General features: G+C 30.4%; 6 protein-coding genes across 7 annotated transcripts; 2 read left to right on the forward strand and 4 right to left on the reverse strand.

The window, feature by feature from the left end:
- Window positions 1-6,199: 6,199 nt before the first annotated feature.
- Window positions 6,200-7,049, reverse strand: LOC107608121 (uncharacterized). The gene has a single exon (XM_016310009.3). The coding sequence runs from the start codon at window positions 7,047-7,049 to the stop codon at window positions 6,333-6,335; it is 717 nt and encodes a 238-aa protein (XP_016165495.1). The 3' UTR covers window positions 6,200-6,332.
- Window positions 7,050-9,191: 2,142 nt separating this feature from the next.
- Window positions 9,192-11,293, reverse strand: TAFII21 (TATA binding protein associated factor 21kDa subunit). The gene is made up of 3 exons (XM_016311524.3): window positions 10,983-11,293; window positions 10,235-10,554; window positions 9,192-9,725 (listed from the first exon to the last, which is right to left on the reverse strand). The coding sequence occupies exons 2-3, from the start codon at window positions 10,496-10,498 to the stop codon at window positions 9,429-9,431; spliced, it is 561 nt and encodes a 186-aa protein (XP_016167010.1). The 5' UTR covers window positions 10,499-10,554; window positions 10,983-11,293; the 3' UTR covers window positions 9,192-9,428.
- Window positions 11,294-12,025: 732 nt separating this feature from the next.
- LOC107609210 (Na-translocating NADH-quinone reductase subunit A) lies at window positions 12,026-13,519 on the forward strand. The gene is made up of 3 exons (XM_016311083.3): window positions 12,026-12,330; window positions 12,863-12,957; window positions 13,068-13,519. The coding sequence occupies exons 1-3, from the start codon at window positions 12,273-12,275 to the stop codon at window positions 13,338-13,340; spliced, it is 426 nt and encodes a 141-aa protein (XP_016166569.1). The 5' UTR covers window positions 12,026-12,272; the 3' UTR covers window positions 13,341-13,519.
- A 138-nt stretch (window positions 13,520-13,657) lies between these two features.
- Window positions 13,658-16,128, reverse strand: LOC107609209 (Pyridoxal-5'-phosphate-dependent enzyme family protein). The gene is made up of 6 exons (XM_016311082.3): window positions 15,785-16,128; window positions 15,628-15,702; window positions 15,330-15,473; window positions 14,729-15,115; window positions 14,404-14,639; window positions 13,658-14,233 (listed from the first exon to the last, which is right to left on the reverse strand). The coding sequence occupies exons 1-6, from the start codon at window positions 15,983-15,985 to the stop codon at window positions 14,011-14,013; spliced, it is 1,266 nt and encodes a 421-aa protein (XP_016166568.1). The 5' UTR covers window positions 15,986-16,128; the 3' UTR covers window positions 13,658-14,010.
- Window positions 16,129-16,874: 746 nt separating this feature from the next.
- Window positions 16,875-17,919, forward strand: LOC148550126 (uncharacterized). 2 transcript variants are annotated; one of them, XM_088494194.1, is made up of 2 exons: window positions 16,875-17,326; window positions 17,732-17,919. In XM_088494194.1, the coding sequence occupies exon 1, from the start codon at window positions 17,033-17,035 to the stop codon at window positions 17,318-17,320; it is 288 nt and encodes a 95-aa protein (XP_088350320.1). In that variant the 5' UTR covers window positions 16,875-17,032; the 3' UTR covers window positions 17,321-17,326; window positions 17,732-17,919. The 2 variants fall into 2 exon arrangements, with proteins under 2 accessions (XP_088350320.1, XP_088350321.1); XM_088494195.1 differs by lacking the exon at window positions 17,732-17,919 and adding an exon at window positions 17,679-17,697.
- Window positions 17,920-23,121: 5,202 nt separating this feature from the next.
- Window positions 23,122-26,056, reverse strand: KCO1 (Outward rectifying potassium channel protein). Its single transcript, XM_016311596.3, has 3 exons — window positions 25,894-26,056; window positions 23,985-24,944; window positions 23,122-23,640 (listed from the first exon to the last, which is right to left on the reverse strand). The coding sequence occupies exons 2-3, from the start codon at window positions 24,890-24,892 to the stop codon at window positions 23,490-23,492; spliced, it is 1,059 nt and encodes a 352-aa protein (XP_016167082.1). The 5' UTR covers window positions 24,893-24,944; window positions 25,894-26,056; the 3' UTR covers window positions 23,122-23,489.
- Window positions 26,057-26,858: the final 802 nt, after the last annotated feature.

Raw genomic sequence — 26,858 nt, forward strand, 5'->3', positions numbered from 1 at the left:
TCCAATGGTATAATTTTTTCATACTCAATTAAGAGGTTGTGGGTTCGAGTCTCTTATCTTTGGTAAAAAAAAAAAAATAGTAAAATTGTTTAAGCAATAAAATTGAGAGACCACTTTAATAAAAACATTAAAAATATTTTTTTTAAGATGTTTATATGTATCATTTTATTATTAAACATCTTTATTAAACCGATTAATAATTTATTTTTTTAATAAATCAGAACAAAATCGATTTATTGTATCAATAATAATAAACCTAATTGTCACCCGATTTGATCCGATCGAATTACACAATCTAAATCAAATATCTTTAAATTTTTTTATAAAAAGATAAATATATCTCTAACTTTTTGTTTTGCAGATATTTGAATTCCCAAAAGGAAATTATATTTATTGTTATTGTTATAAAAAAATCGATTTTATTCTAATTTGTTAAGAAATTAAAAAATAACTGATTAATTAATATATCAAATAATAATATGACACGTAAGCATCTTTAAAAAAAAAAGACGTTTTATACGTCTTTATGAAAGCATCCCATAAAATTATCCCTTTAAAATTGTAACACAGTTGTATATTTAGTGTTTAAAATATTAGATCCAAAATATTTTATTAAATTATTAGTTCAACCACAATTCTTAGCTTGTGTTTATTTTCTTTAGTGTTTAAACTGACAGGTTTTTTTTTTTACCCACAAAATTTGTCAATTTTAGCTTTTTTATATATATATTTTTTTAGAAAAAAAGTATAAAAAACTAATTTTTAATTAATGAATATTAATCAATTTTTTTATTCTAAAATTCTTGTTTTTGTGGAAGATTTAGTATTAATTTAGGATTAAGAGTTTATGATTTAAGGTAAAAATAAAAATAATCAAACCAATCATCTTCTTAAATTTTACAATGCATTGTCAAATATTTTAAAGAAACTAACTTTATTTTTTTTTTAAATATAATAAATAAAACTAAACATAAAAGGAATCACTTCCTATAATACTATATTAAAAAGAGAAAGGATGGCAATGAATACAAGCCTTTACATTCAAAAGAAAAATCTAAGCCATAAAGAAAAGGAAAAAATCAATCAATATCATACATCATTACACACTCAATAAAAGAAGAAAAGACCTTAGATTGTATATATAAATATAATGGATCAGTTTGACGTGAACGGACCATACGCTTTTATTTCCAAAATATCTCAAAATATCTACAAGCTAGTGGTATTAATAAAATCTAAAATGGGAGTGCTCAATACTGATGATCTTTTTGTATTTGAGTGATACAATGATTTTCTTTTTCCTTATTTTCTTTCTGAAATTAATAATCATTGTCAAAAAGCATATTTATATTTAGAGTAATAAGATAAATAGGTTTCTGGAGAAATTTTGTAATATATATATATATATATATAGATTTATAGGTTTTTAAATAAAATAAAGTATTAAGTAAGTATTATTTAAGAAAATTTTAAAAAATTATAAAATAGAATTATAGATCTCTAATAAAAAAATAAATTGTATTCAACATTATATTTTTTAAGAATTTATAACTCTAATATTTCATTAAATTTTTTTTAAAAAGAATTACTTGATATTTTATTGAGTTTAATTTTGATGTATTGACAGTATAAAACGTTTTATACAGTTATACAATTATTACAACCGTTTTATTATGACCATCTACGCGATCAATATTAAAAGTAGTTATTTTTAGTTTTTTACTAATAATGTGACGTTATGTGATTAGATATACATGTAAAACAGTTTTGCATTGACAGTACATCAAAATTAAATTCAATTTTATTTTCTTAAAAAAATATAAATCTATCATAAAAATCATAAAAAACCTTCATATTCTGTTATTCTGTTTATATATATATGGACCCATGCACAATAATGAAGCATTTGAAGACGAACATATAGGGCTTTGAGGCATTGCAAAGAGGTAGCATTAGTTATAAAATGTGGTCACAAAAACAATGACATTGCATGTAGGTCTCTCCACTATTAAAAACATTATTAGGGATGTACAATGCAAACTACTAAGCTAAGTGGGTCACCGACCCATGCATCATTGTTTTAATTTCTAATCTCTTGATGTGATGTCATTTCCTTGTTTCTTTCTTTTGTTGTGACGGTATTCCTTTGTTTTTTGCGCAAATTATCATAGTAATGGCCAAAGCATTTATAATTATACATAGTGATATCAAATTCAGTTTAATATCTGCTTCTAATAATAATATTTTAACTTGTATGATAGAATAATCATGCATGGCGAGGCAATTTTGACAGTTTAATTTTGATCTACAGCACTTGTTCATATATAAAGAAGTCTAAATGTAAAGGAAAAGTATATGAAATTAAGAGGTGATCAGTTAAAAAGTAAATAATTTAATTAATTTATAATTATATTTAATTAATTTTATTTATTTTTAATTTATAATATTTGATATTAATTACTTATCACTTCAAATTAAAATTCTGAATGATACGTTGGAGAAATAGGGGTGGAGATTACGGAACTTCCAACAATCCCAATTTTTAGTATATAAAATTTTTTATAAAATATATAAAAAAACATCCATTTAATATGAAAAAGAAACATTCTGATACTTAGTAGAAGAAACATCCTAATGCCTAATATAAGTACAATTCACGTAAAGATTTTGAATTCATCCAGAGACATTTGGCTAGTACTCTTTTGGTTCCTAGCCTTTGTTGAAATGTAAATAATAAATGAGCAAAGCTACATTATTAATTACTAGATAAATTTATCATTTTTTAACTAATCTTTCATCAACTTTAAACACTAAATACTAAATTTTAAACTCTAAATATTATTTAATTTTAAATTTTAATAATATAAAATTAAAATATTAACTAATATTAATAAAAAATATTGACCTCTTAATATTTTTGTTAATAAATATAAAGAACTATTTTTAGTTAGTTAATATAGTTATTTTTTATTGCAGAATTATTTTTTAATTCTTATTTTGTTTGAGAGTTTAAAATTTAGAGTATAAAATTTATAATATATAATTTAGAATATATTGGTTAAGAGTTAAGATTTAATTTATAGTTTATAATTTAAAATTTAAGATTTAAAATTTATAGTAAAAAAGTTAAAGTAACTGATATTGGTAGTTATCAACCTTTAACTGATGTTAGAAGGAGGAAGAAAAAGAGATGAAAAAAAAAACGATAATGAATATATGAGACTAAAAAAATTTAAATAAAATTAGTTGATATTAGCTAATAATGAATAATTAAATTCCGTACTTAGACTCAAATGTAAATCATTTTTCATTAAACAAAAAGTTATTCTTCAATATATCAATCATCTTGTGTTATGAAGTCAAAGGAAACAGAACTTACCCTAGTCTATGACCAATAGTAATGCAATAATAAATGCAAGTTTTGACGAAAACTTTATATAATGATGGGTCTTATTATATGTATTCTAAATAACCAACCTTACAATATGGAGTCTTTTTTAATTCCAACACTTGATAAATGTAATTATAAACTATACTATATATTCCACCAGTCACCTTCTCAATGCAAAATAACATATTATTATTTTAGATTAAGATATATAAATCTTGTAATTAATTTGAGGGGGGCTATAATAAATGTAGGTGCATGTTTTTGGTGCGCCACTAATATAAGTGAAGAAAGCATGGCTATAAACTTTTTGAATTGCTCCACTTGCATTGTATTTATTTGAAGTAATGCTAGCGTATAGATTAGGTCAGAAAACAGTGCTTAGAACCCAATAAAAGGTTGATATAGAAATTTTAAGCAATAATAATAATAATCTTGAAATTTAATTTTCAAGATCAGGAGAATGAGTTCACATTATAAGAAAGCAACTCCTCTATGCAACCCTATTGTGAAATTAACTGTAAAAACGGTTCAAATTTATTATATTACAACCTCGTGATTTCATGGAATGAAAAGCATAGATTAATAACCGGGTAGATACATTTTCAACCAAAAAAAAAAAAAATTGAATCCTAAAATACTACTACATTGAGTTATATATATATATATATATATATATAGGCAAATAATACAAACGCTGTGGCATGACAAATTAATAAAATTCCTCATGCATTGTGATACTTGAAAAAAAAAACCGTGTGATACTTATAATTATGTGTAGAACACAAATTAGTGAGTGAAGTATGTACGTAGAAATTTAATACTTTGTGTGTGAAGCTATAATAGATTGTATAGTTGATAATGACCTTTTATTTATTATTATTATTTTTTTTTTCGCGATATCTTCGTATCGGTATGTCAATGATTAATTCATCGCAGATCTAAGTTCTGTTTAAAAGTTTTTTGTTAGCCAATAAATTATTACATTTACAAATAAGGATTTAAACTATCAAATTGAAAGAATAGGACAAGCTATTTTTTTGCCACTCAAGATAGATGAGACAAGTTAGTGTTGGTTTTTTTTTTTTTTTTTTGTCTTGGAGTTAGTGTTAGTTCTAAATTGTAACACCAAGAAAAATAATGTACATAAGTCATAACTGTTGGACATTAAATGGATAGAACCTTAGCCCAATACTTTGATAACGTAGCCCGGACTGACCCATGACCACCAACGAAACCAAAATTCAGGACCATTTTTTCACAGTTTTTTTTTACAGAAAATAAAACTTTTATTAAAAAAATAGTGGAACTGGAGCTTGTTTGTTTGGGAGGGTCACCCACTTTACCTCTGCAATATCCGAGAGATTAGTCATTGAGCTTTCGACCTTATGATACCCTAGTGCAAACCAAAAAAAAATTATGATTTTTTTTTGTGACTTGTTGAATTATGGTTTAAGAGGAGGTACAGAGTTCAATTGCAAAAAATTTTATAAAACAGAAATAAAAAAAAATTGCCAATGGATTATACTCACCTAAGGAAGAGAAGATTTTTTTTCTACTAATTTTGCATAAGAGATTAACTAATACATATTTTTGAGCATAGAGAAGATTTTTTTTTCCCACTAATTTTGCATAAGAGATTAACTAATATATATTTTTGAACATATATTAAGGTTATAAATAATTTGTCTATTTAAAAAATATAAATTTTTATTTTACAGTCTGTTATGCATCTATTAAAATAAAAAAAAAAATTAAAAGTTTTACTAATAATAATTTTAATATGTATTCTTAAACTGCATATTAACTAAACCCAAGCATTATTTCTCACAACAAAAGTTTGTCTTCACTTAATTAAACACTTTCCAAATTCAAGAATAAAGAAAGTACGTGAGTCCGAGGTGAGTAGTGTTCATAAATTAATCTTTCTTTTTTCACAAGTTAATCTAGTTGTAGTAGAATTTGTTTATAAATAAACATCAAAATTTTCAGTAAGCAAATAATATTGTTTGATTCCTTTGGACCATTTTTTTAAGTATATAGTATGAAAATTACTCATCCGCCTCTGATTGTTGGTGCTCCAATATTTGTAGAAAGAAAGCTGAAGAATATTATCGGCACAGGTGAAAATTCAGGTGCAGTCGACTTCACGTGAAGTTGATAGCTGAGTGCTGTTAGATGAAAATTTAGCCAAATAAGTCAAATTATCTAACGACTCTTAGTTATCAACTTCACCTGAAATCGATTGCACTTGAGTTTTCACTATCGGCATAATCAAAATTATTAGGTTCATTTCTTTAAATACCTGTGAAATATAAAATTGAAACCTTATTCGATTGTAGCACACTAGCATTGCATATTGCAAACTGCATAAAAAGTAAATATAAAGCAGATCGATGAGTGGTTAGCACACTCATTTGTCTAAGTAAATGTCGAAAGATTTAAATTTTGCTTTGTGTAAGTAATGACTCATTGGACAGAAATAGACTTTTAGATAGAACTCTAATTCGCGGCGAATTAATTATTAGTTTACCAAATTGACCGAATACTGCGGAAAGAAAAAAAAAAACAGAAAGATAAAGAGAAAAAGAACAACACAATCTTCATACACCCACTTAATAATGTTCTTCTTTTTCGGATTAGAATCATGACTACAAACAAAATATCATCATACTATGTTTTGTGGGATCAAATTTTTTACATAATTTAGCTGCAAAAAGATTAAGAAAAAAGGACTCCAATTTTCTAATTTAGGTGCAAAAATTAGTAAAGTGGAAAATGGTAATAAGTCAAGAAATTTAACTAAGATTAGAATTAGGATTAAACTCATCCTAAAAATAGCAGCTTAAGATTGAGTTTCAAGTTAATAGAATAGAAGTAGAAAACAAAATTTGCTACACAACAAGACCTGAAATAATGGCAGCATAAGATTGAAATATCTCTATCAATCACTAAGAACACATTGATCTGCTCCATAATATGCCAATTCCTTCTTTAGTCTAAAATCTTGACATTTGGTAGATCCCATTGAAATATCAATTTCAATTAAATTTTCATCCTCATTTATCTCATTGATTTCTTCTAATAGATCCATTAGACCCTTCTGCTTGAACATGTATTCTGGCAAGAACAACTCTGTCAAATTAGACTCAAATTTTTGCTTAGGTTCCTCAACCAAGTACCTGTTTGGAAGTTTGATTTCAATCAAGCTATCTTCCTCTTCTTCTTCCTCCTCCTCATCAACATCATCAACATCACTATTAGAAATCATGCCATAATTTTCACTTCTTTCTTGATCATTCTCAAAACTACTTGTGCTTTGACTTTCTGAATCTTGATCAGCATGTTGTTCTTCATACTTCTCATCAGCATTGATTTCACTTTCTTTGGTAACATCTCCTAATAATGAAGGAAGTGAAGACTCCAATTTCTTCAGGTTATTATCTTGGACTAAATTCTTTTCATCTATGGACCATTTTGTCCTTGTCAATGTGACAAGAAACAAAGTGGTGAAAAGAGCAACCAGTGTTGTAAAAAGAGAATGAGGAAAGGATTCAAAAACTGAAAAGAAGTATAAGAGTGAAAAGAGAACAAGAACAAGAACAAAAGGTAGCAAAGGACACAGCTTGCAAAAGATTTGTTGAATTGATACTTTCTCCATATTCACTCACTGAAATTTACTTATGTATGTAGAAACTATGGAAAACAAGAGATGAAGATCTATGGAGGAAGAAAATGAAAAAAGAAAAAACATACAGAGAAAGTTAAAAAGTACCTGATTTTTTTTGTTCAAGCTGTAGTCTTTATCTGTGGTAAAATACATGGTTTTTATTAGCATGGGAAAAAGGAATTTGGGGTGCCAAAAAAAGAGCCTTTTAAGAAAAAAATTGATACCATTTTGTAGAACTGTTGCTAAAAATGTTAAAAAAAAAAAGAAAAGGGAAAGCTAAGGAGAAAAAGGTTTAATTTTATCCACAACAAATGTGTGAATAAGATCCAAAGGATCATACCCTTTTTCTTCATTATTATAGCTTCAAACAAGTAGTTGAGATTTGGTGAGTTTTTTAACTCTCCTTTTCTTTTTTCCTACTTCTGAGCAACTGTTTGTTCAATATTTTTCTGACAATTAAAACCAACCTGTTTTGGTTATATATATTTAGTAATTGGTTAATGTGAAACTGAGATGATTATATATCTTGGAGATGGCTATGATGTTTGTTTTTCATCGATGTTTGGAACATAAAAGCATTGGAATTATCGAGTGCATGTGCCATTTATATCTGAGTATCCTTCACATGGCAATATAAGTAGCACAGAAACCTCAAAACAAAACAAGTTTCATTAATTAAACTATTAAAGACACATTGGTAATCTATACCTAAGAATAAGGTCTTTCTTGATTCTCCTTATATTATATTCAGAGTCAAACAAACCAAACTCTCGAATTAATACAATAAATACTTGCATGCCTTTAAAATATATTTAGTGTATTTTCTAAAATTATTTACAATTATGCAACATATATATATATATATATATATATATATATATATATATATATATATGTATAGATATAAGGTGTGTTTTAAGATCTTACAAATATTTTTCAGATGAATATATATATATGGAATTGCATTGAATGATTTCTTTTCAAGACAAGACTTTCACAAGAAGCATAAAAAGAAACGTACAAATCCAGAATAATAGCTTTCTGCAGCAATGTATAATTTTTTATGTGTGTTGGTCAACAAAGAAATTTACACCCTGCAAATTTTATTATATATAATAAATGAAATGAGCAATGCAATGCAAACTGACCCATTTTCTCTTGTCTTGGGTCTTGAGGGAAAAGCCATGAAGGAGTAACTATTCAGAGTTCCATTTCTATCCTCAGCATGACAGCATGTGATGCATGTTTTGATGGAGTGGAGGCCCATTGTGAATGAAATAAACTATCCTAATCCATTGTAATAAGAAAGTGTTACGTATACATATTCATATTTTGTCTTGTATATGTAGTAATTTATTGATGAGTAATAAATTTTTAAATATAATTTCGATCTCTGACAGATTAATTATTAAATTGTCGAATTAAAAACTAAAACAAAAGATAAAGTGCTAGGTGATCATGCTGACATCATGAGTGAGGAATCAAATAAAAAATTTTCTTCTCTGATAATTAGGAGCTTGCTGAAAGGATGATTGTAACATTAAAATACAAAATGGAAAAAAAAATGAATGATCAATAGGTAATGCAACTAATTTAGTCACACAAAAAAAGATGCAACTCATTTCTTAGCTTTTTTTTATTTATTTTATATCAGGAAAGTAAGAAAATCATTTTCATGTGCACAAGAATTGTGAATGTCGTTGTCAGCTTTCCGTCCCTTTTTGAAATTAATTATGGATAATTCTTGGCTCTAATATATAATCTCACTCCTAATCATTGCTCGTGCCTATGACGAAATGATGCTAGATAGAGAAGATTTTACAAAAAGTCACTGCATAGCTGAAAATAATGCTTTCCCGTGATTTGATTTGTCAAATGAATTATGATATTAAAAGATTTGTGTTGTTGTTGTTGTTGTTATTATTATTATTATTAACTAACACAAGTGGCAATGGTTTAGAGTATTAATATAGGAAATTTGCAGAGAAAAGTTAATATATATATATATATATATATATATATATATATATATATATATATATATATATATATATAACCCTTCAAACAGAAATGAAACTAAACAAATGCCACAAAATACGAATAAATAACTAGTCTCCTAATTACTCTGATGAATTTGGAATATTAACTAGTGGCCTGGTGGAACAAGGATTTAATAAATTGCAAATACAGACTAAATGAACTGATTGAATGCATTTTCAGTTCAGTTGTAAGTATCCAATCACAACAGATACAGTCATACAGCTGAGATGAACACTGATCACACTATAACATGAGCAGTTTCTTGATGATTTTGTTCCAATCTGAAAACCCAGTGGATTCACTCTACAAGTCAATACATTTCTGTTACATTTAAGTGGTGGATGGGGAATCAATCCTTTGGCGTTTGGGGAGGGGAAAAGACACTCTCTGATGAGGATTCTGTTGCATCATAATATCTGTCTTCTCTTCCTGGGAAGGGTTGGGATTAGCAGGTTCTTCATCCTCTGTTTCTTCCATGGGCTCTGCAGGCCTTTTGTTGTTCGGAAGCGCAAGCTGGTAGTTGGGACTGATTAATGTGTCCTGATCAGGTGGAAGTGGAAGACCAGGCCCTGCTATAGACTTTGGCAATGGTATCTTGTTGCGGTTTTGCGCCAACTCCAGAAGCACCTGCCGTCACATTACAAATATCATATCTTACTAATTTTCTAGCATTACTCGTTACTCATTACTCAACACAACTGACAGGGATCCTTTCAAGCATAGTAACAAGAATCTCGATTCAACTCTTAAAATATTTCGATATTACAATTTTAAATGAGTCAATCGATTTTACAAAATTGTACTAGGTCCAACGATTTTACGATTTAAATCTTGTTACCATTTCATGTTTTACATACTTAATTTACTTTCTCGATTTCACCTAAAATCTCGATTTTCTCACCTTACTTTCAAGTTAACCAATGTTTATCCACTACATCTCAAAACAGATCGAAGCCCTAGCTTCCTAATTTTCTAACTTCAATTGACAGTCCCCATGAATCTAAAATAAATGCAAGATTAAGTTCTACAAGCTAACCCTAAACAATACCAATAAGCGAATGTCAATGTCAATCTCAACCACAACCAGGAATGAAGAATAGAAATTGAAAAAAATGGAAAGAATTGAATTGAAATACCTCTCGGGGTGGTGGTTGGGAGAAGGTGAAGTTAACCTTGGATTGAATAGCAAGCTTAACATCATCACAGTCAATTGCAGACTTGGAGGCATGCTCTGAGTAGACTTGTGCATCGGTTAAGATGTCGACGACATAGCGATACCAGAGCTCAAGAAATTTGTGTATAACACAAGGTTCATAGTCTTCAACGCCCATTGATTTTAACAAAGACTTCACAATCTTTGCATCCCTTGGCATTGCTGAATCCTCATCGTTATCAGCCATAACAGATATTCAACTCAACTGACTTCACTTTTGGGACATCAACAAACCCTATTGGTCTGTAAATTGTAATTACCAATCTTAGTATATGCCTGTATTCAAGCTATTTCAGTAGAATGAATGCAACAAATCTTCCAGAAAAGAGTAAAATGCACTTCTTGAAGAATAAAACAACAGAGCTCCCAGAAGTTATTTATCAAAAGAATTCAATCTCAAAATGCAATCCTTGATCTTTTAGTGTTGTCTTTTTACTATGCAATTGCAAACAACAAATTATTCCATTCTATTTGACGGATCAAAGCAAACAATCTCTTAATGATTCTTTTGCGTGTCAGATTTTGGATTCTAATCGGGGATTTGAACTTATTGGAATTCAATTTAATAAAAATTATTACATGAACAAGTTTCACATGAACTAAACCCTAGAAACTAAGTAACTAATTAAAAAAAAAAAAAAGTCACAAAATAAAAAGTTAGAAAAACGAACCCTAACAGGCCACGGGAAGCAACAGAAGAGCTTGCGGAAGCAGAACAAAGCTCCGGTGGGTTGAGGCAAAGCCGCGGTAGTAGGAGCAGCGGCGGAGGTGAATTTAGAATCTATCCGCAAAGAGAATTAGAGATTCTCTGCTTTGTTTCTCCTTATTCCTTGCAAAACGACCTCGTTTAGAGTGTGAAGTTTAGATTAGCTAACATCTCCCTTCACATGTTAGTGCTAAAATAAATTAAAATTTATAGATTGATCCTTAATATTTTAGAAGATTAGAGAAGATTACATGTATTGATAGCTTCAAACAAAATAAAAAATAATTTTGGTCTTAATATCTTTATAAAAGCGAAGAGTTAGTCTATAATGTTTTTTAAAAATAATAACATGATAAAAGAATTAAAGTGTTTATTTTTTAAATAATTATTTTTTATCAGTAAAAATTAATATGTTTAATGTTTTAAAAAAAAAAAAAGACACTCGTGATTTTTTTTTTTTTTTGGTTAGAGGCAATTTACTTAAGCAAAAATTTGCATAATAGAGGGTAAAACTTCCAAGTTATTCCATGAATTATGACAAAAATAATAACTTCTTATATGACAAAAAAATATATATATAAACTTAAATTTAATATAATGTTAATATAAGTATTTTCTATTAAATTTTAATTATGTGTAGTTTTTTTTAATTAAAGATAGAAAGATTTGATCTTAGATGTGTACGAAAATATTATATCATTTGAACTATAATTCATAATTTAATTATGTGTTACTATATGAATAAAATTATTTTACTTTTATACTATCTTTAAAATATATTTAAATTATATGCTCGGTTAAATATAATATATATATATATATATGGATTGAAATAAATCAGTATCTAAGTATTAATAAAAAATTAGATAAATTAACATGTTATCGTTTTAAAAAAATATTATTTTAATTTAGCTATTAAAAATAAATGTTCCAGAGAAGGAATTAGAATTATAATTTATGATAAATTATATTTTCATAGATTTAATAACAAAACTACCCTTGATATGTGGAGAACTAATGGTGCAACCTTCAAACAATTTCCGCTCAAAACAGCAGGGGCAATTCAGGGACCGAAACCCTAGACTTGAGTTAGGGTTTATTTGTTCCCTTCCCCAAAGCATCTTATCTCTTGATTCATCGATAGCATAATAGATTATAGTTTCGATTTGATTCTCTCTTGAGATCTCATCTGCGCTTTCTTCATTTGGGGCTTCATCGCCCACTTTGCCATCAAATCCATGGTCGTCAGTTTCCAATGGACCCTTCTCAAATGCCCACAATTTCTCCCATTGAACAAGAAGAAGATGAGTGGGGTATGCTATTTTTTCCTTCAAAGTTCCTTTTTTTTATTCCTATTTTTATGTATTATCTTAGAACTATGAAGGTAGAAGAAATAATGATGTTTCCATGTTTTTTTTCCTTCTATACCGTGTTTCTCTCTTGGGTTGGGTTGGATCAAGGATTGATTTTTATGATGCTAATATTGAAAATTGAATGTTGAATATTGTTTTGATTTATCGCATTTGCGGGTGGATATCATGTGAATCGGGATGCAAATTCTGCTAATTAGATAGGTAATTGTTGTTGGATCTCATCCCCTACTTTTTGTGTGAGTCTCCTGTTGAATGCTCATAGCTCAGGCATGAGTTGCTATTCTCCTTTGATTCAACTGCTTCTTTTCAAGTTTTAACTGAATTGTTAGAGTGATTGATTTGACGTTGGTTTCCATTTTTTGCACTCTATATACTTATTTGATTGGTTGAGTTCTCTGCCCTTAAAGTTACATGCATCCAAACACACAGATTTTCTGCTTCTGATATTCAATGAGTGATTTTTGACTCGTAGACACTGATGGGTTTGTGATTCCAAGTTTGGGAATTGACTCGGATCAAAGTAAACCGCATGTTCCAAGCATAGAATCCTCAAATTCTGCCGCAAAGGTCAGCTCAAAGTGTTATTTCTTATTGTGAAAATTTCATAAGCTTTTTGCTTTGGATAGAACTACTTGGGTAGAATGTTTTAAGCTAAGTAATTGTATTTGTTTGTGTAGGTTAAGAAAGAAGAGAACATATATCTCGGACCACACGGAGCCCCTCCTTCACAATCAAAACAACAAGAGACAAATCCACCAAACCGAAAACAGAAGCTCAAGCAAAAGCTGAAAGAAGCTGATAAGAGAACTAGTGGGACTGGTAGGGAAAACAAAGTGGATAACCTAAGGGAGCTTGTTGGTGGTGGGAAAGTGAATGCTAACATGGCAAAGGGGTCCCCAAAGGAATGGTTAGATCCACATTGCCATGAATCTCAATTTGAGAGGAGGTAATGAAACAATTAAAGATGATAGTTTCTCCAGCCATTGTTGAAGTAGAACTTCTGGTCTTATGTTATAGTTTAATGCATTATCTCTTGGGACATACAGTTTTGGATTTTATGTACTCAGATAATAAATGTATCAATTGGTCTTTAGATGATATTTAAAAGTCTCCTATCTTTTACGAAAAAGATTTGAAGAGAAGGCCTTATACCGGTATATATATATATATATATATATATATATACTGTGTGCAAGTTTGAAACAATTGTTAATAATTTGCCAAGAATAAAAGTGAAAAATAATTAAAAGTAGCAACACTTCTCTTACCAAGAAATTCTGCCCAAAGTGAATTTGTATTTTGTCAACTAAGAATCGGTCAACATGCATTTCACTAAACTAATTATTAACTAAATAAATTAGTCTAACAAAGAATGAACCGTACAACATTCTAAATGTTACATCAATCAAATGTAACGCCCTCAATATGATTGTGGAATGTAACTACCCGTCCTTGTCCATGTCAAAATCCTGAGATGAAATATACTCTGATCTTGCACTCAACCTTCTTCAAACATCTAACTAGCCACTCAGCTGAAACCGAAAGATCACTAGAAACTGGGGTGCCGATAGTATAGCTGCTAGTGCATTTAAACTTCAAAACAAGAGATCTCTTGACTCCTCATTTGATGCCCAAGAACTCCAATCCAGTTGCTTTTGGCATCAATCCGAGCTGAGACAAGTATTTGTCGTTGTGGAACTTGCTCAGGTGTCGCATTCCACTGTCACAGAGGATTGTCACAATTGTGTGACCAGGGCCCAATGCCTGCGCTACTCTAACTGCTCCTACACAATTCATTGCTGAAGAGCTTCCTAAGAAGAGCCCATCATTCTTCAAGAGGAACCTAATACATTAAAAAGCCGACATTCAGTAAAATATTCATGTCCATGATTCAATTCTTTCATCATGTCTTCTGGTTGGCATGAACATAAAGAAGAAGAAAGAAACAAAATACCATCTGAGTAAGGAAAATATATAAGATGAATAAGTGATATGTAAGATATACACTACAACCTAGCCATTTCAACAGCCTCAAGATCTGTGCCTCGAAAAGCGCCATCAAGCTTTGCCTTTGCAAAATTCCTTGTTATCCTGTTAATTCCGATTCCTTCTGTTATGGTGTCAAATGGATTCTTAAGTCTTCGTCCTTCTGCCTCCTCTTTTGTATACATAACTCCCCTCGTTACCTTATTATACAAACCGGAACCAGGAGGATCTATAAGGAAGCACTTGATCCCTGGATTCTTTTCCTGTTGTGCATAAAACTAGAATGTCAAGCAGGTTCCATAATCGGAATCACATTGTTGCAAAGGTGAAGATGGAGGAACGGGGTATAAACCTGAAGAAAACTGCTAATACCAGCCACAGTGCCACCAGTGCCTGCTGCTGCAACAAATGCATCCAAATTTCCATTGGTTTGTTCCCAAATCTCAGGCCCTGTACCCTCATAATGGGCTCTGAAGTTCGCCAAATTCTCAAACTGATCCGCAAAAAATCCACCTTTACAATCAGTAGGAAAGAGTGAACTGTGATCATAACCATTGGATTTGTGACCGTTTATCTGGTATGTGTCCTTGCCATTCAATTGTGAATTTCTGAGCTTTGATGCGAACTCATTTGCTTCAGATGCCCTTCTCCTTGCAATATTGACAAAATGATCTTTGTGAGTAATTGACACTGGTCTTACTCTTTCAACAGTTGCCCCAAGGGCTTCAATTATTTGAGACTGAAATTTGATTCCAATAGAGTAAACAAATTGCTTCAGTAATAGTGGGGAGGCTAAGAAGAAACATGGTTGATTTAAATTAACTTGATAGACAGAAACTACACTTTGTCAAGATTAATCTAGCAGCTCTATAATGATATACAAAATGTTACAAGCTAATGAGTCCTAATAGTGCATAATTAGCATGCTTAACTAGAATAACAAAAGTACCTACCTTCTCAATGGCAGCATCATCGGGTATAACAACGTGGCATTGGCATCCAAATGCAGGAGCAACCGTGGCGATGCTAATGGCAGTGCTACCAGCACTCCCTTCAGTGATTATTCCACCTGGACTTAGCTGGCCAGATTCCAAGGCCTACATAATCAATCATAGAGAGTTTGATATGTAGTGGAAGACTTTGATCTCACACCTAATTTGTCACAAACTATGAATTTATCTAAAAATCTTATTCATTCAGACTTAATATGAATATGACAAATGAAACCCTAAAAAACAGTAAGATTTGTACCTCTTGGATAATTTGAAGAGCAACACGATCTTTGACGCTGCCACCAGGGTTAAGGAACTCGCACTTGGCAAGAATCTGAAGAGAGAAAAGCAAGTATGTGAGGTGAATTGAAAGCAGAGAGAGAAGAAAGAATGAATTTCATTATGATTGTGATTACTTGGCAGTTAGTAGCATCGGAGAGGCTGTTGATTCGAATCAAAGGAGTGTTGCCAATGGCATCAACCACTCCTCCTCTGGTTTTCTTCATTATCGGTTTCTTCTTCTTCCAACGACGGTCGGAGATGAAGTAGGCAAAAGCTACGCACACCAAAATGGCGCCACCGAAGCCAACGGCGCTTGTGCCTCCAACACGCGCCATTTTTTCTTCAGATGCCACTCGCGTCTTCTCTCTTCTCTCGCTTTTTTGACACTTCTACTAGAGTTCAGAGATGTAGATTAATCATGTCATAAACTCATAATAATTGTTTACTAATCAACCTTCATCTCCGAAATTTTAAAATTATTAACTATAAGTTCTTTTTCTTTTTTAACGTAATCTTAATCTTAACATTGTGAAAGACTGAAAGTTATTGTACTCTTTTAATTGTAGTTTTAATTAAATTAAATTAGTAATTACCAATTAATATGTTGCTGCAGAAATGTTAGGGCCAGTAACTTTTAGGATTTATAGTCATCAAATAGCCATCAATGAAACTTTTAATAGTGTAAAATTAGTGTGAGATTTCATTAAATAGCTCACTCTTCTTTGATGATTACATGCTGGTCAGAATTTGATAAAGTTACTGGCTCTCTAGACTTTTCCTATGTTGCTGGCTTGCTGCTAAATGCTCATAGCGTGTAGCATTTTTTTTTTTGGACAGTGCATTTTTCTTTTTTTTTTTGGGGTGGGATTTAATGAAGGTGGGCTAGAGTACTATTGGGCTGAGCCCAATTTTCAGTAATGGCCCACTTTTAATTCATAGGATTATTTTCATCGCTGTTAATGTTATTATTAAGTGAGAATATTGTCCAAAAAAAAAAAAAAAAAAAAAAAAGTGAGAATAATCATACAAACGAGCTGAACAGAAAGCATAAGTGAACATTTTTAACATATAATAACACTTACTCTTTAAAACTTAAAATATATTAGTAAGAATTAACTAAATTTTCATATTAACATGAAATATGAAATTGAAGATAAAAAATAATTGAAACTTGAAAGTAAATCCCCCTATAGACTATAGTGACGGTGCCAGAGTTAAAAAAAAAAAAAAAAAAAAAAACACTCTCTCTCATCCTTCCCAAAAACAAAGACCTTTTTTGTCTGAGAGAATCTCTGCACAGAAAACACCAATCTCAACCTGAGAGAGACTCTTTTCCTCTCATTCACACACTCATTCACTCACCAAACCTCAGATCAAGATTCATGGAGATCCCAGAAAAGTTGGTGAAGTTGAGATACCATATCCTTGCAACACTTATTTTGTCAGCAACAATCTTGAGCCTCATAACGGTGGCACCAAGATTCATGAATCTCTTGGCATATTTCTGGCCACTTCTACTCTCCACAGCTCTTGTTCTTGCCTTAGTCTTCTTTTTCGCCAAGACCTCTCCTTTACCGGCTACCGATTCTTCCCTTGACAACTCCCTCCTTGATTACGTTGCTGGCCCCCAAGATCCACCTTTGGATTCTGCTCACAACAAGTTCGATTAGCCTAAGGTTAGAACAACTTAGAATAAACCAAACCCACCAACAACAACATTAGATAATATTAATAATAATAAGATACAAAACTACTCAACTGCTCTTACTACTTTATTCACTTCTATCATGTGTATTATTATTATTATTTATTAGTTATTAACAACTTCTACTTACAATTTGATAGCTTTATTACCTTGTACTATTGTTGTTATTATTTTTAATTTTTATGCTTGAGTTGCATGTTAGTGTTGTAATTCAATAATTTTTGTTTTATGATTATTATTATTATTGAGTTTGAAGTTTGAGCTGAAAATTATTATTGTTAGCTAGATTTCAATAATTATTGTTGCATGTGAATTGATTGAAGCTTGGTTCAATTATTAAAATGAGGGATGTTTTGGCTGTTCGGGGTTGCCGCAGGTGCCGTTCAAAGTTGATAGCGTTGGTGTGATTGTGATTTGTGAAAGATGCAACCTTGAACCTACTATGCTTTTTTTCTTTCGATCTTTTTTTTTTTCTTTTTTTTTAGGTTGCGGGTTGGATAAATGCAATGATTTTGTGTGTACATAATTGATAATTCAAACCCTCTCTCTCTTTTTATTTTTTTAACACATAATCTACAATTATTTCTCATGATTGATGACGTTATGCTTAGGTCATGAACGAATTTTCATATGTATTTCATATTTCATGATAATATTCACGAATTAAAAATAAGTACTAGAATTAATTTTTAATTAATTAATATTAGTTAATTCTTTATTATAAAAATAATTTTTAACTATTATTTTTAGAAAATTTAAAATAATTAAAAAAAAGTGATTGATATTGATTGAAAACATTTGACTCGAGAATTAATGACATGACATGTATTAAGCTATATTGGAATATTGCTAAGAATTTTATGAAAAATTCCGAGGAATTATATGAACTATTTGTATTAGATGCCTATTACCAAGTGTAAGAATATATAAGTGGTTTTTAATTAAAAAATTTTTAAAATCTCCTTATTGGTAGTGACCTATGTTTAGTTAGCTGGGGAAAAGTGTTAAATGATGGTTTGAGGAAAAATAATCTTTTGTTTAGATTTTTGTCTCTTCAAAAGAATTTAGGTAGCGTTTGAAAAAGAGATAGAGACGGAGAGATAAATTAAAATAAGTTTTAGTATTGTATTTGGTGTAATATAAAAGTTAGAGATTGAAATAAGAATGAAGTTTTAATTTAATTTATACAAAGAATAAAATTAAAATTAATTAATTGAAATGACGATATTTTAAGTAAAAAATGTTATTAAAATTTTAGTTTTTATCTCCAAAAATTTCAATTGCTTGTGTTTCTATTTTTTAGAGATATTAAAATACTAAAATGTTAGAAACAAAAATTAAAATTTTAGTACTAATTTTTGAACTAATAAATATGCTACTAAATTTTAATCTCTCAATCCAAATACTTCAAAACAAACGCTACTTTATAACCAGTGTAGCATCTAGGAGATAAAAAGAATAATACCGTAAAAATACAAGGATATACTATTTTATTTTATTTTGAGCGAAGGGAATTTGAAAAAAGTCTTGAAAGTCGTAGAAGTTAGAACCATGGTACAATGCAGCATGTGCCACCCATATTAGATTAGATTAGATTCTCACTGCCTCAAATGTCCATTACTCTATTATTATTTTTGGGGTCCTACTTCATCCTTCTGCCCCTGCAGAATATTTCTTTTTATAATATATGTGGCATTTTAAACTTGAACAAAATGACAATCGATGAAGTAAACTTCCATGTATGTATAGCTTTTGAATTGAACTGGGTTCTTAATAGTATCATACGATCGTTTCCACAAAAAAGGAAAAGGTTCTTAACTAGTTCGATCGATTCATTAAATCTGGTATATTATTTACACACTAAAAAATAATAATTAAATTAATTATTATATATTTATGTATAAATATATGTATTATTTTACACATTTTCAATATGTACTTTATGCTTGATCATTATTTTTTAGTGTATATGTAGTATAATTGTAAAATAAACTAAAAGAAAATCTATGTAAAACAAAAAATCCTAAAACACTTGTTAAAATATAATAATATTTTTTATTTTTTTATATATTTAATGTATAATTTTTAATTTTTTATGTTGTTAACTAATGCACTAAAAATACTTATTAGTAAGAAGACTAAGATCCTAAACCATCTACTTTTAATGTCATCAAGTGAACTGTTACCAAAGTTAAAGAATTTGAATTGAATTGAATTGAACAACTCAATTAACTATTTTTACACTACTCAATTGAATCTGTTCTGTTGTTTTCTCTTGTCCTTTCAAATGAGATACGAGAGGTGTAAAGTTGGAGTAAAATAGGCAAATCAGTAATGGTAGAAATGGGCAACAACTATGCTTAAAAACTTGATAATGTTTGGTATGAAATTTTCGTAGGCTACTCAATTCTTTATGGCATTGTGGGCCATTTGAGTCTTTTTGAATTTGACTACAATCACATTCACAGATTATAGATAAGTCCTAAGTGTGAATGCTTTCTAGATATAGGTGTGTAAATTCATTGTATTCATCTCTCTCAATTGTTGTACTACCACATAATGACGATCTTCAAAAAGAAGATGGGGTCAATGGCGATGAAAAAGAAGAAGACGAGTTCGATGATAATCAGAAAACTATATTGAAAGAGGAGGATGGTGAACCAGGAGAAGAAGACGATGAATCTAATTAGGGTTAATGTAAATATTGGCGGGTTATATGTGCCAGTCCGACTCGTTTGCTATCCCTAGTTAGATTATTAGACTAAAAAAATTGAATTAATGATCAAGTGATAGTCAAAAACAATAAATTCTGATAATTTTTTAATATTTTTTCTCCCAATAAATCCTATACGAAGAAATAAGCTAAGGAGTTTAGCATGAATGAAAAATTAGGTATTAAGTAGAAGTACCATGTATATATGTTGAAGCTCAATCACACATTAAACTAAAAAATGTATGCATTCTACTTTTTATCCACATCTATCTATATTAAAAAGTAACAACACTCTTCATCACCATCACCAGCTATATAAATCTCAGACTGTACTCTTCAATTATCTATCCCATCAATCTTCAGTTATCGCCATATTCATTACCTCTAAAAAATGGCTTAACAATAACCTTCTGGTAATCCTCATTGGTTTTGTACTAGTTCTCTTCCACAGCAACAACATCAAATTTACCTATGCAACAAGCAGATTAGTATTATTAGATGAAAACAATAATAAGCCAGAAAAATTTTCTTCACTTCCTCAACAACCCATTTTCCCAGTTGCACCACTTCAACAAAACACACCTTCATTTATGCTCCCAACATTGCCATCTTTGCCACCACAACCAATCGGTAACAATAACATCAACAATGGTTTCATGAACACACCACTTTTTTCACTTCCAACATTGCCACCTCTACCCAAATTGCCTCCTTTACCTTCTCTTCCAATTATGCCCTTTCCTACTTTACCATCTAATAATGCCATTCCTTCATTTCCTTCTTCTGTTGCACCTCCAAGACCTTCCCCTCTTGGCTTACATCATCATGGAGGAGAAGATGATACAAATTAAATTTCACCCGTGAACACTCAACAATTAACAAAATAAAATTTGAGAAAAGGACAAATAAGTCCCTTACCTTTTGCCCCGCGAACATTTTCGTCCCTAACTATTGAAAAAATACTTTTAGGCCCTAACCTTCACAAAATTTGGACGGATCAGTCCCTCCGTCCAAATGAGGGACTGATCCGTCCAAATGCCTCCGTCAGAGACTGATCCGTCCAAATGCCTCCGTCAGAGACTGATCCGTCCAAATACTTCCGTTAGGGACTGATCCGTCCAAATTTTGTGAAGATTAGGGACTTAAAAGTATTTTTAAATGGTTAGAGATAAAAATGTCCGCAGGACAAAAGATCAGAAACCTATTCGTTCTTTTCTAATCAAATTTTTAGAGTTTACTTCATATATTCTTCTTATTCTTTTTTAGTCCGTCTCTTATTTGAAATTTTGGTACGTTTATATATAAACTAATATTTGTTTAGATACGTCAAACGTACTAAAATGCTAAAGAAATACATTAAACACAACAACTTGAAGGGAGTATTTTATGTTGCATTCGATCTAATTAGAACTTTCTCGCCATATTTTTTGTGACAGTTTGTATATTAAGGACGGAGATATTGTTTGCATTATTCATGTTGTTACTGTATTTCCTATGTATTCCGTGATTAATAAAAACCAATTTTATTCATAGCTTTTGTTGCTTTCAAAAATATACAAAGTTCTGAAAACCGATCAAGTTATGGAATTAGTAGTTTAAAGATTCAAAAAATTTAATCGAGATTTAATTAGAATCAAATTATATATAATAAAATAATATATTTATTTATAAAATATATAATTCTTTTAATTCATTATATTTTAAATTGGCTAATCGTTAAAAAATTGTATCGATTCGACTAAATTAATTTAATAATTGATTCTTAGTTAATCAGATCTAACTAACCAATTTGATCCGATTTTCATAACCATAATAATATATATCAAATATGATATGATTTTTTTCCTTCGCAACTCGAGTATACCCACTATTGTTGGTAATTAATCTTCTGTAATGTCAATTTTTAAAAATCTTCGCAACTCGAGTATATCCACTATTTTTTATGTTCTTAACTAATGCACTAAAATTACTTATTAGTAACAAGACTAAGATCCTAAGAGAAAAATATACGAATTAATTCAAGAGTCAACACACTATATAACATCTACTTTTAATGTCATCAAGTGAACTCTTACCAAAGTTGAAGAATTTGAATTGAATTGAACAACTCAATTAACTATTTTTACACTACAAAATTGAATCTGTTCTGTTGTTTTCTCTTGTCCTTTCAAATGAGATAAGAGAGGTGTAAAGTTGGGGAGTAAAATAGGCAAATCAGTAATGGTAGAAATGGGCAACAACTATGCTTAAAAACTTGATAATGTTTGGTTTGAAATTTTCGTAGGCTACTCAATAGTTTATGGCATTGTGGGCCATTTGAGTCTTTTTGAAATTGACTACAATCACATACACAAATCATAGATAAGTCCTAAGTGTGAATGCTTTCTAGATATAGGTGTGTAAATTCATTGTATTCATCCCTCTCAATTGTTGTACTGGTTATATAGCTATTAAAACTCTGCTCTAACATGAATGGCTAATAAATAAATAATTAATAGCACAAGTTATTGTACATCTAATTCTGCTATTAGTTGGTATCTTTGTAACTATATTATTTTGCATCTTACAATTTAATTATTATACTGTTAAATTTGGTGTGATTACATTCCATCATAGTGAGTCACTCGATTTTCTTGATGTATTGTAAAGAAAAATGATGGAACATCATATGGAATTGAAAAATTTGTTGAAATAATATTGTTTATCCTGAATAAATAGATACACTTTTGTTCTTTTATCTTATTTGATAATTATTCTAGTAATTGGTTGATGCATGAATGGTACTACATTGGCTTGAAAATATTGATGAGGTTATGGCTAAGTGATTGAAGGTGTAGCATTGATCATGTTAACTAACTAACAGATAAGATAGACTAACAGACAAGATAGCTAAAAGAATGGAAGATTCATTATCTAATACATTAACATGATATCATACATTCTGGACAAACTCTTTGTTAATCTGGAAGAACTATAACTGGGAAAAAGAACATACAAACTACCCTTGATTACCTTTTACTTCCAAACTTTGCAAAATATGAGAAAGTTTGAGCTAAGCTGAACAGAATGCTTTAAATGCTTCATTCATGTAACTTAAGTTGGAAAGGAATCCAAGTGAATTCAATATTAATGTGTTAATGTTGCAAGTGTGAGGAATGCATGAAATTATTCTCACTACATCAGAGAGAACAAAGAGAAGTGAGGAGTTTATAAGATGAGAGACTTGGACGTGATGTCTTCTCATCTTATGAAAAAGGAAGACAAAACATTTAATTACAATTAAACCGCGTCTAAGAAATTTCAGACTCTACACTCTTGAAAGCTCTAGTGTGCATTTTATCATTGAAGTTGAAAATGTGAACTCTACAAAAACTCTACTCTGTGAATACTACATACAAATATACAATGTGTCTTTGTCAGTCTAGGATGACTGAGCAAGTGCTAAATCAGAAATTGAAAGGGTACCGTTTTGATCAACATCAAGTTCTTCAAACTCCTGCATCAAAAGTGATATATCTTCTTGACTAATCTTCCCCATCTCTTTGAGTTTATAAACAACGAATTCAGCAGCCCTATCAGCAAAGATCCAAGATATATTATACAAACAATGAAGCTATATAAATGATTCATAGAAATAGGAATAAAAGATGGCAGCCCAGTGCACAAACATTCTGTGTTAACGCATGGTCAGTAAAATTATTCTATAGGTTCCTATAGTTTTATGTAATTTTAATTCATCTATATAGTTTAAAAATCTGTAATCATCAATGTTAAATTAGTAATCATCAATGTTTGTGACTGTATAAAGACTTGATCACAGAACATTTAGAGGGACCTGATTTAAAAATGTTTATGTGTCATCATTAGGACTTAATAAGCTGGGAAAAACAAGGCTTTGAAAGAATGCAGAACTAACCCAACAGTGCCGTCATCATCAATATCTGCTGCCTCCAAGTCCAAATTGGTCATCTTCTTCGAAAGAACCCACTTCACAATTTTCTTTTGTCGGCTTTCAGTGTTAAGCTCAGCAATGTAAAGGAACACCTGAGCCAAAGAAATTGTACCTGCCAATATCCAAAACACAGCAAATATTCTTCCTGCTTCAGTTGAGAAACTCTTATCACCATATCCCAGGGTTGTAAGAGTAGAACAAACGCAGTAAAACGCATCGACGAATTCCAATTTCTCAACCATGATCAAGAAAACTGTCCCCGCTATGATCATAATCAAGAGAAGGAAAAAGGCCAAAAGGAATTTGTATCTTGTTTTGTTCACCTCAACCTCCTTTAGAATTTCTCTTTGACCAACGTTTTGGTGCATGTGCAAAGCTTTAACTAGCAAGAATTCTTGCTTCTCAACCAAGTAATCTGCTGCTTTGCCTAGGATTAGTCCAACCAATGCCATTCCGGTGAAAACAAAAGCGCATGCAAGTAGCTTTGTAAGGTTGCTATTCGGAACAATATCTCCATAACCAACTGTGGTCATTGTTACGATTGTGAAGTATACAGCATCAAGAACCCCATCTGTTTTCAGCCCCTTGATCTGGTTCCCAACAAGGTAGAATACAATAGCACCTACTCCTATATACACTACAAGGTATATAGCAACTTTTCTAAAGCTTGGATGTATATTCCCAAATATTGAATCAGATCTTGGAATTGGTATATTGCCATTGGTGTCCTGGGGATCAACATCGTTGCAAGGTGCACTTCTAGCACGGCGGAACCTTCTCTTCTTTAACTGCCTTCTGAACTTTTGAGCTTCAAGATCCTCTGATCCTGATAGCAAGGGCTCTGTTGCTTCTGTGTTCGACCTGTTCGCCATGCAGATGATCTTAAGAAGCAAGGATCAGCAATAGACCACCTGATTTGGTTCCCTGGCAATCCAAACTAGTAATGTCAATCAAATAAGAAGGAAAAGAAACTACATAAAAGGATATAATACAATGTCCACATATAAATTCATAAAATCAAAGTCATAAAAACATAGTAACATACTAAAAATACACTTTTTATCAATTAAACACGTATGTATGTTCAAGCATATACTAGAATATGAGCGAAACAATTCAAGTTCCAAGATTTATTCATTTGGATCACCACTTACAGCTCATATGGATCTCCTAAATTCTATTCCTTCAATTGAAGAAAAGGAAGATGCAGCATCTTCTGACTTTGTAAGTACAATAACTAATAACCTCTAAGCATCAAGAGTCAAAGAAAATTGGTTTAGCTTTCTCTCCGGAACCAAAATACGATAACTTAAACATGGAAAATGTTCGGCAGAAAGCCAGAAACAAACTAATGAACAAGAACCTCTCATCTGCAAATTACTCCCAGCCTTAAATCCATCGTACTTAGAATTCTGATGAACATTACATCAATATTACCTAATTTCCTTATTTAACATATCAGTTCAAAAATCAACTTGTCCCTAATTACCTAAATTCCTAATTGGCTTTGAAGTAAATTCCCAATTAAAGTAAAATAAACGTGTCCTTAACTAAAATACTAATGATGCCTTAATTGTTCGGAAAAAACTGAATCAACAAGTTGGATCTGACTTGATCATGATCATTAACATTACTAATCTTCATCATGTGAAAAAACTTGTGCAATTGCAGTCCAATTGAAGGAGCACTAGATCTTGACCAATATATCTACAGTGATACATAAACTCAACCCTCTTCACAGAAACTAAACACGCCAATTACTTAACAAAACAGCTGATATCCAAATCAGAAACAAATCAATAACAATAATATTATAAAGTAAACGCATATTATGAATGAACAATAAGTGATGGAAGAAGCTTTAAATTTTGACCTTGAAATTTTTGAAGTGGAAGAGATGGATGATGATGCAGTTGCAGTTACAGTTACAGTTACAGTGTGGTGGTGTCTTCTGAAAGCTTCGGGGAACCAAAAGTTTTGATTCAGTGAAGGCGCAGGTTTAGGTGCATGTGTGGATCCCATTCCCTTCCGCGTTAATGAATCACTAATTTTTTTTATTTTATATTTAAATAAAAAGTTATATCCACTTGTTTTGTTTCAACTGGATTTGACTTTTGAGGTTTGTTGATGGTGGCTGGCCACAGAAGGAAAATGACATGCTTTCAGTTTTCAGATCAGTTCATTTTGCTAATAAATAAAATAAAATAATTATATTACATATACATAAAAAGTTAGTTACTAATTAGTCATTGCATATAAAATTACATATTATATCTCATTAAAAAATTTATTATCTATTATAAATTTAATTATTTTATTATGATATATTTAATTATTCTAATAACTGATGTTTTTTAAAATAAAACTCTTCAGTCTTGAGCCAACAAATGACATGCTTGTAAGAGTAAAAATAAGTATTAGCTTATAAATAATAGAACTATCAGAACTATTTAGGCCAAAATAAATGAGAGAGTAAAATACAAAATGATTTAGAGAATAGAATTCGTTAAAATTAACTGTAAATTCTCGACTTATATTCAATATTCTACTTTATACATAATTTTCTTTGATTAAGTTTACATTATCATAATTCCAATACGCATCATATATATTTTTTTTCTATATTCTAGAATATTTCTACTTTAAAATTGAGAGTGGAGGGAAAGTAGATGAGTTCCCGATCAAAGTCACCGAACTTCCACGTACTTGCCAAGATCAAAGGTAAACAATCCAATCCACTTTTTTCATTAAATAAAACTCATCTCAGCTCATAAAGAATCTCAATTGAGTTAGTTAATCAGTTATACTCGTTAGTTAATTATTCGCTTTCATCGCAGA

The sequence above is a fragment of the Arachis ipaensis genome, chromosome B7 (assembly GCF_059453495.1).
Source record: "Arachis ipaensis isolate K30076 ecotype BB chromosome B7, ASM5945349v1, whole genome shotgun sequence".
NCBI lineage: Eukaryota > Viridiplantae > Streptophyta > Magnoliopsida > Fabales > Fabaceae > Arachis > Arachis ipaensis.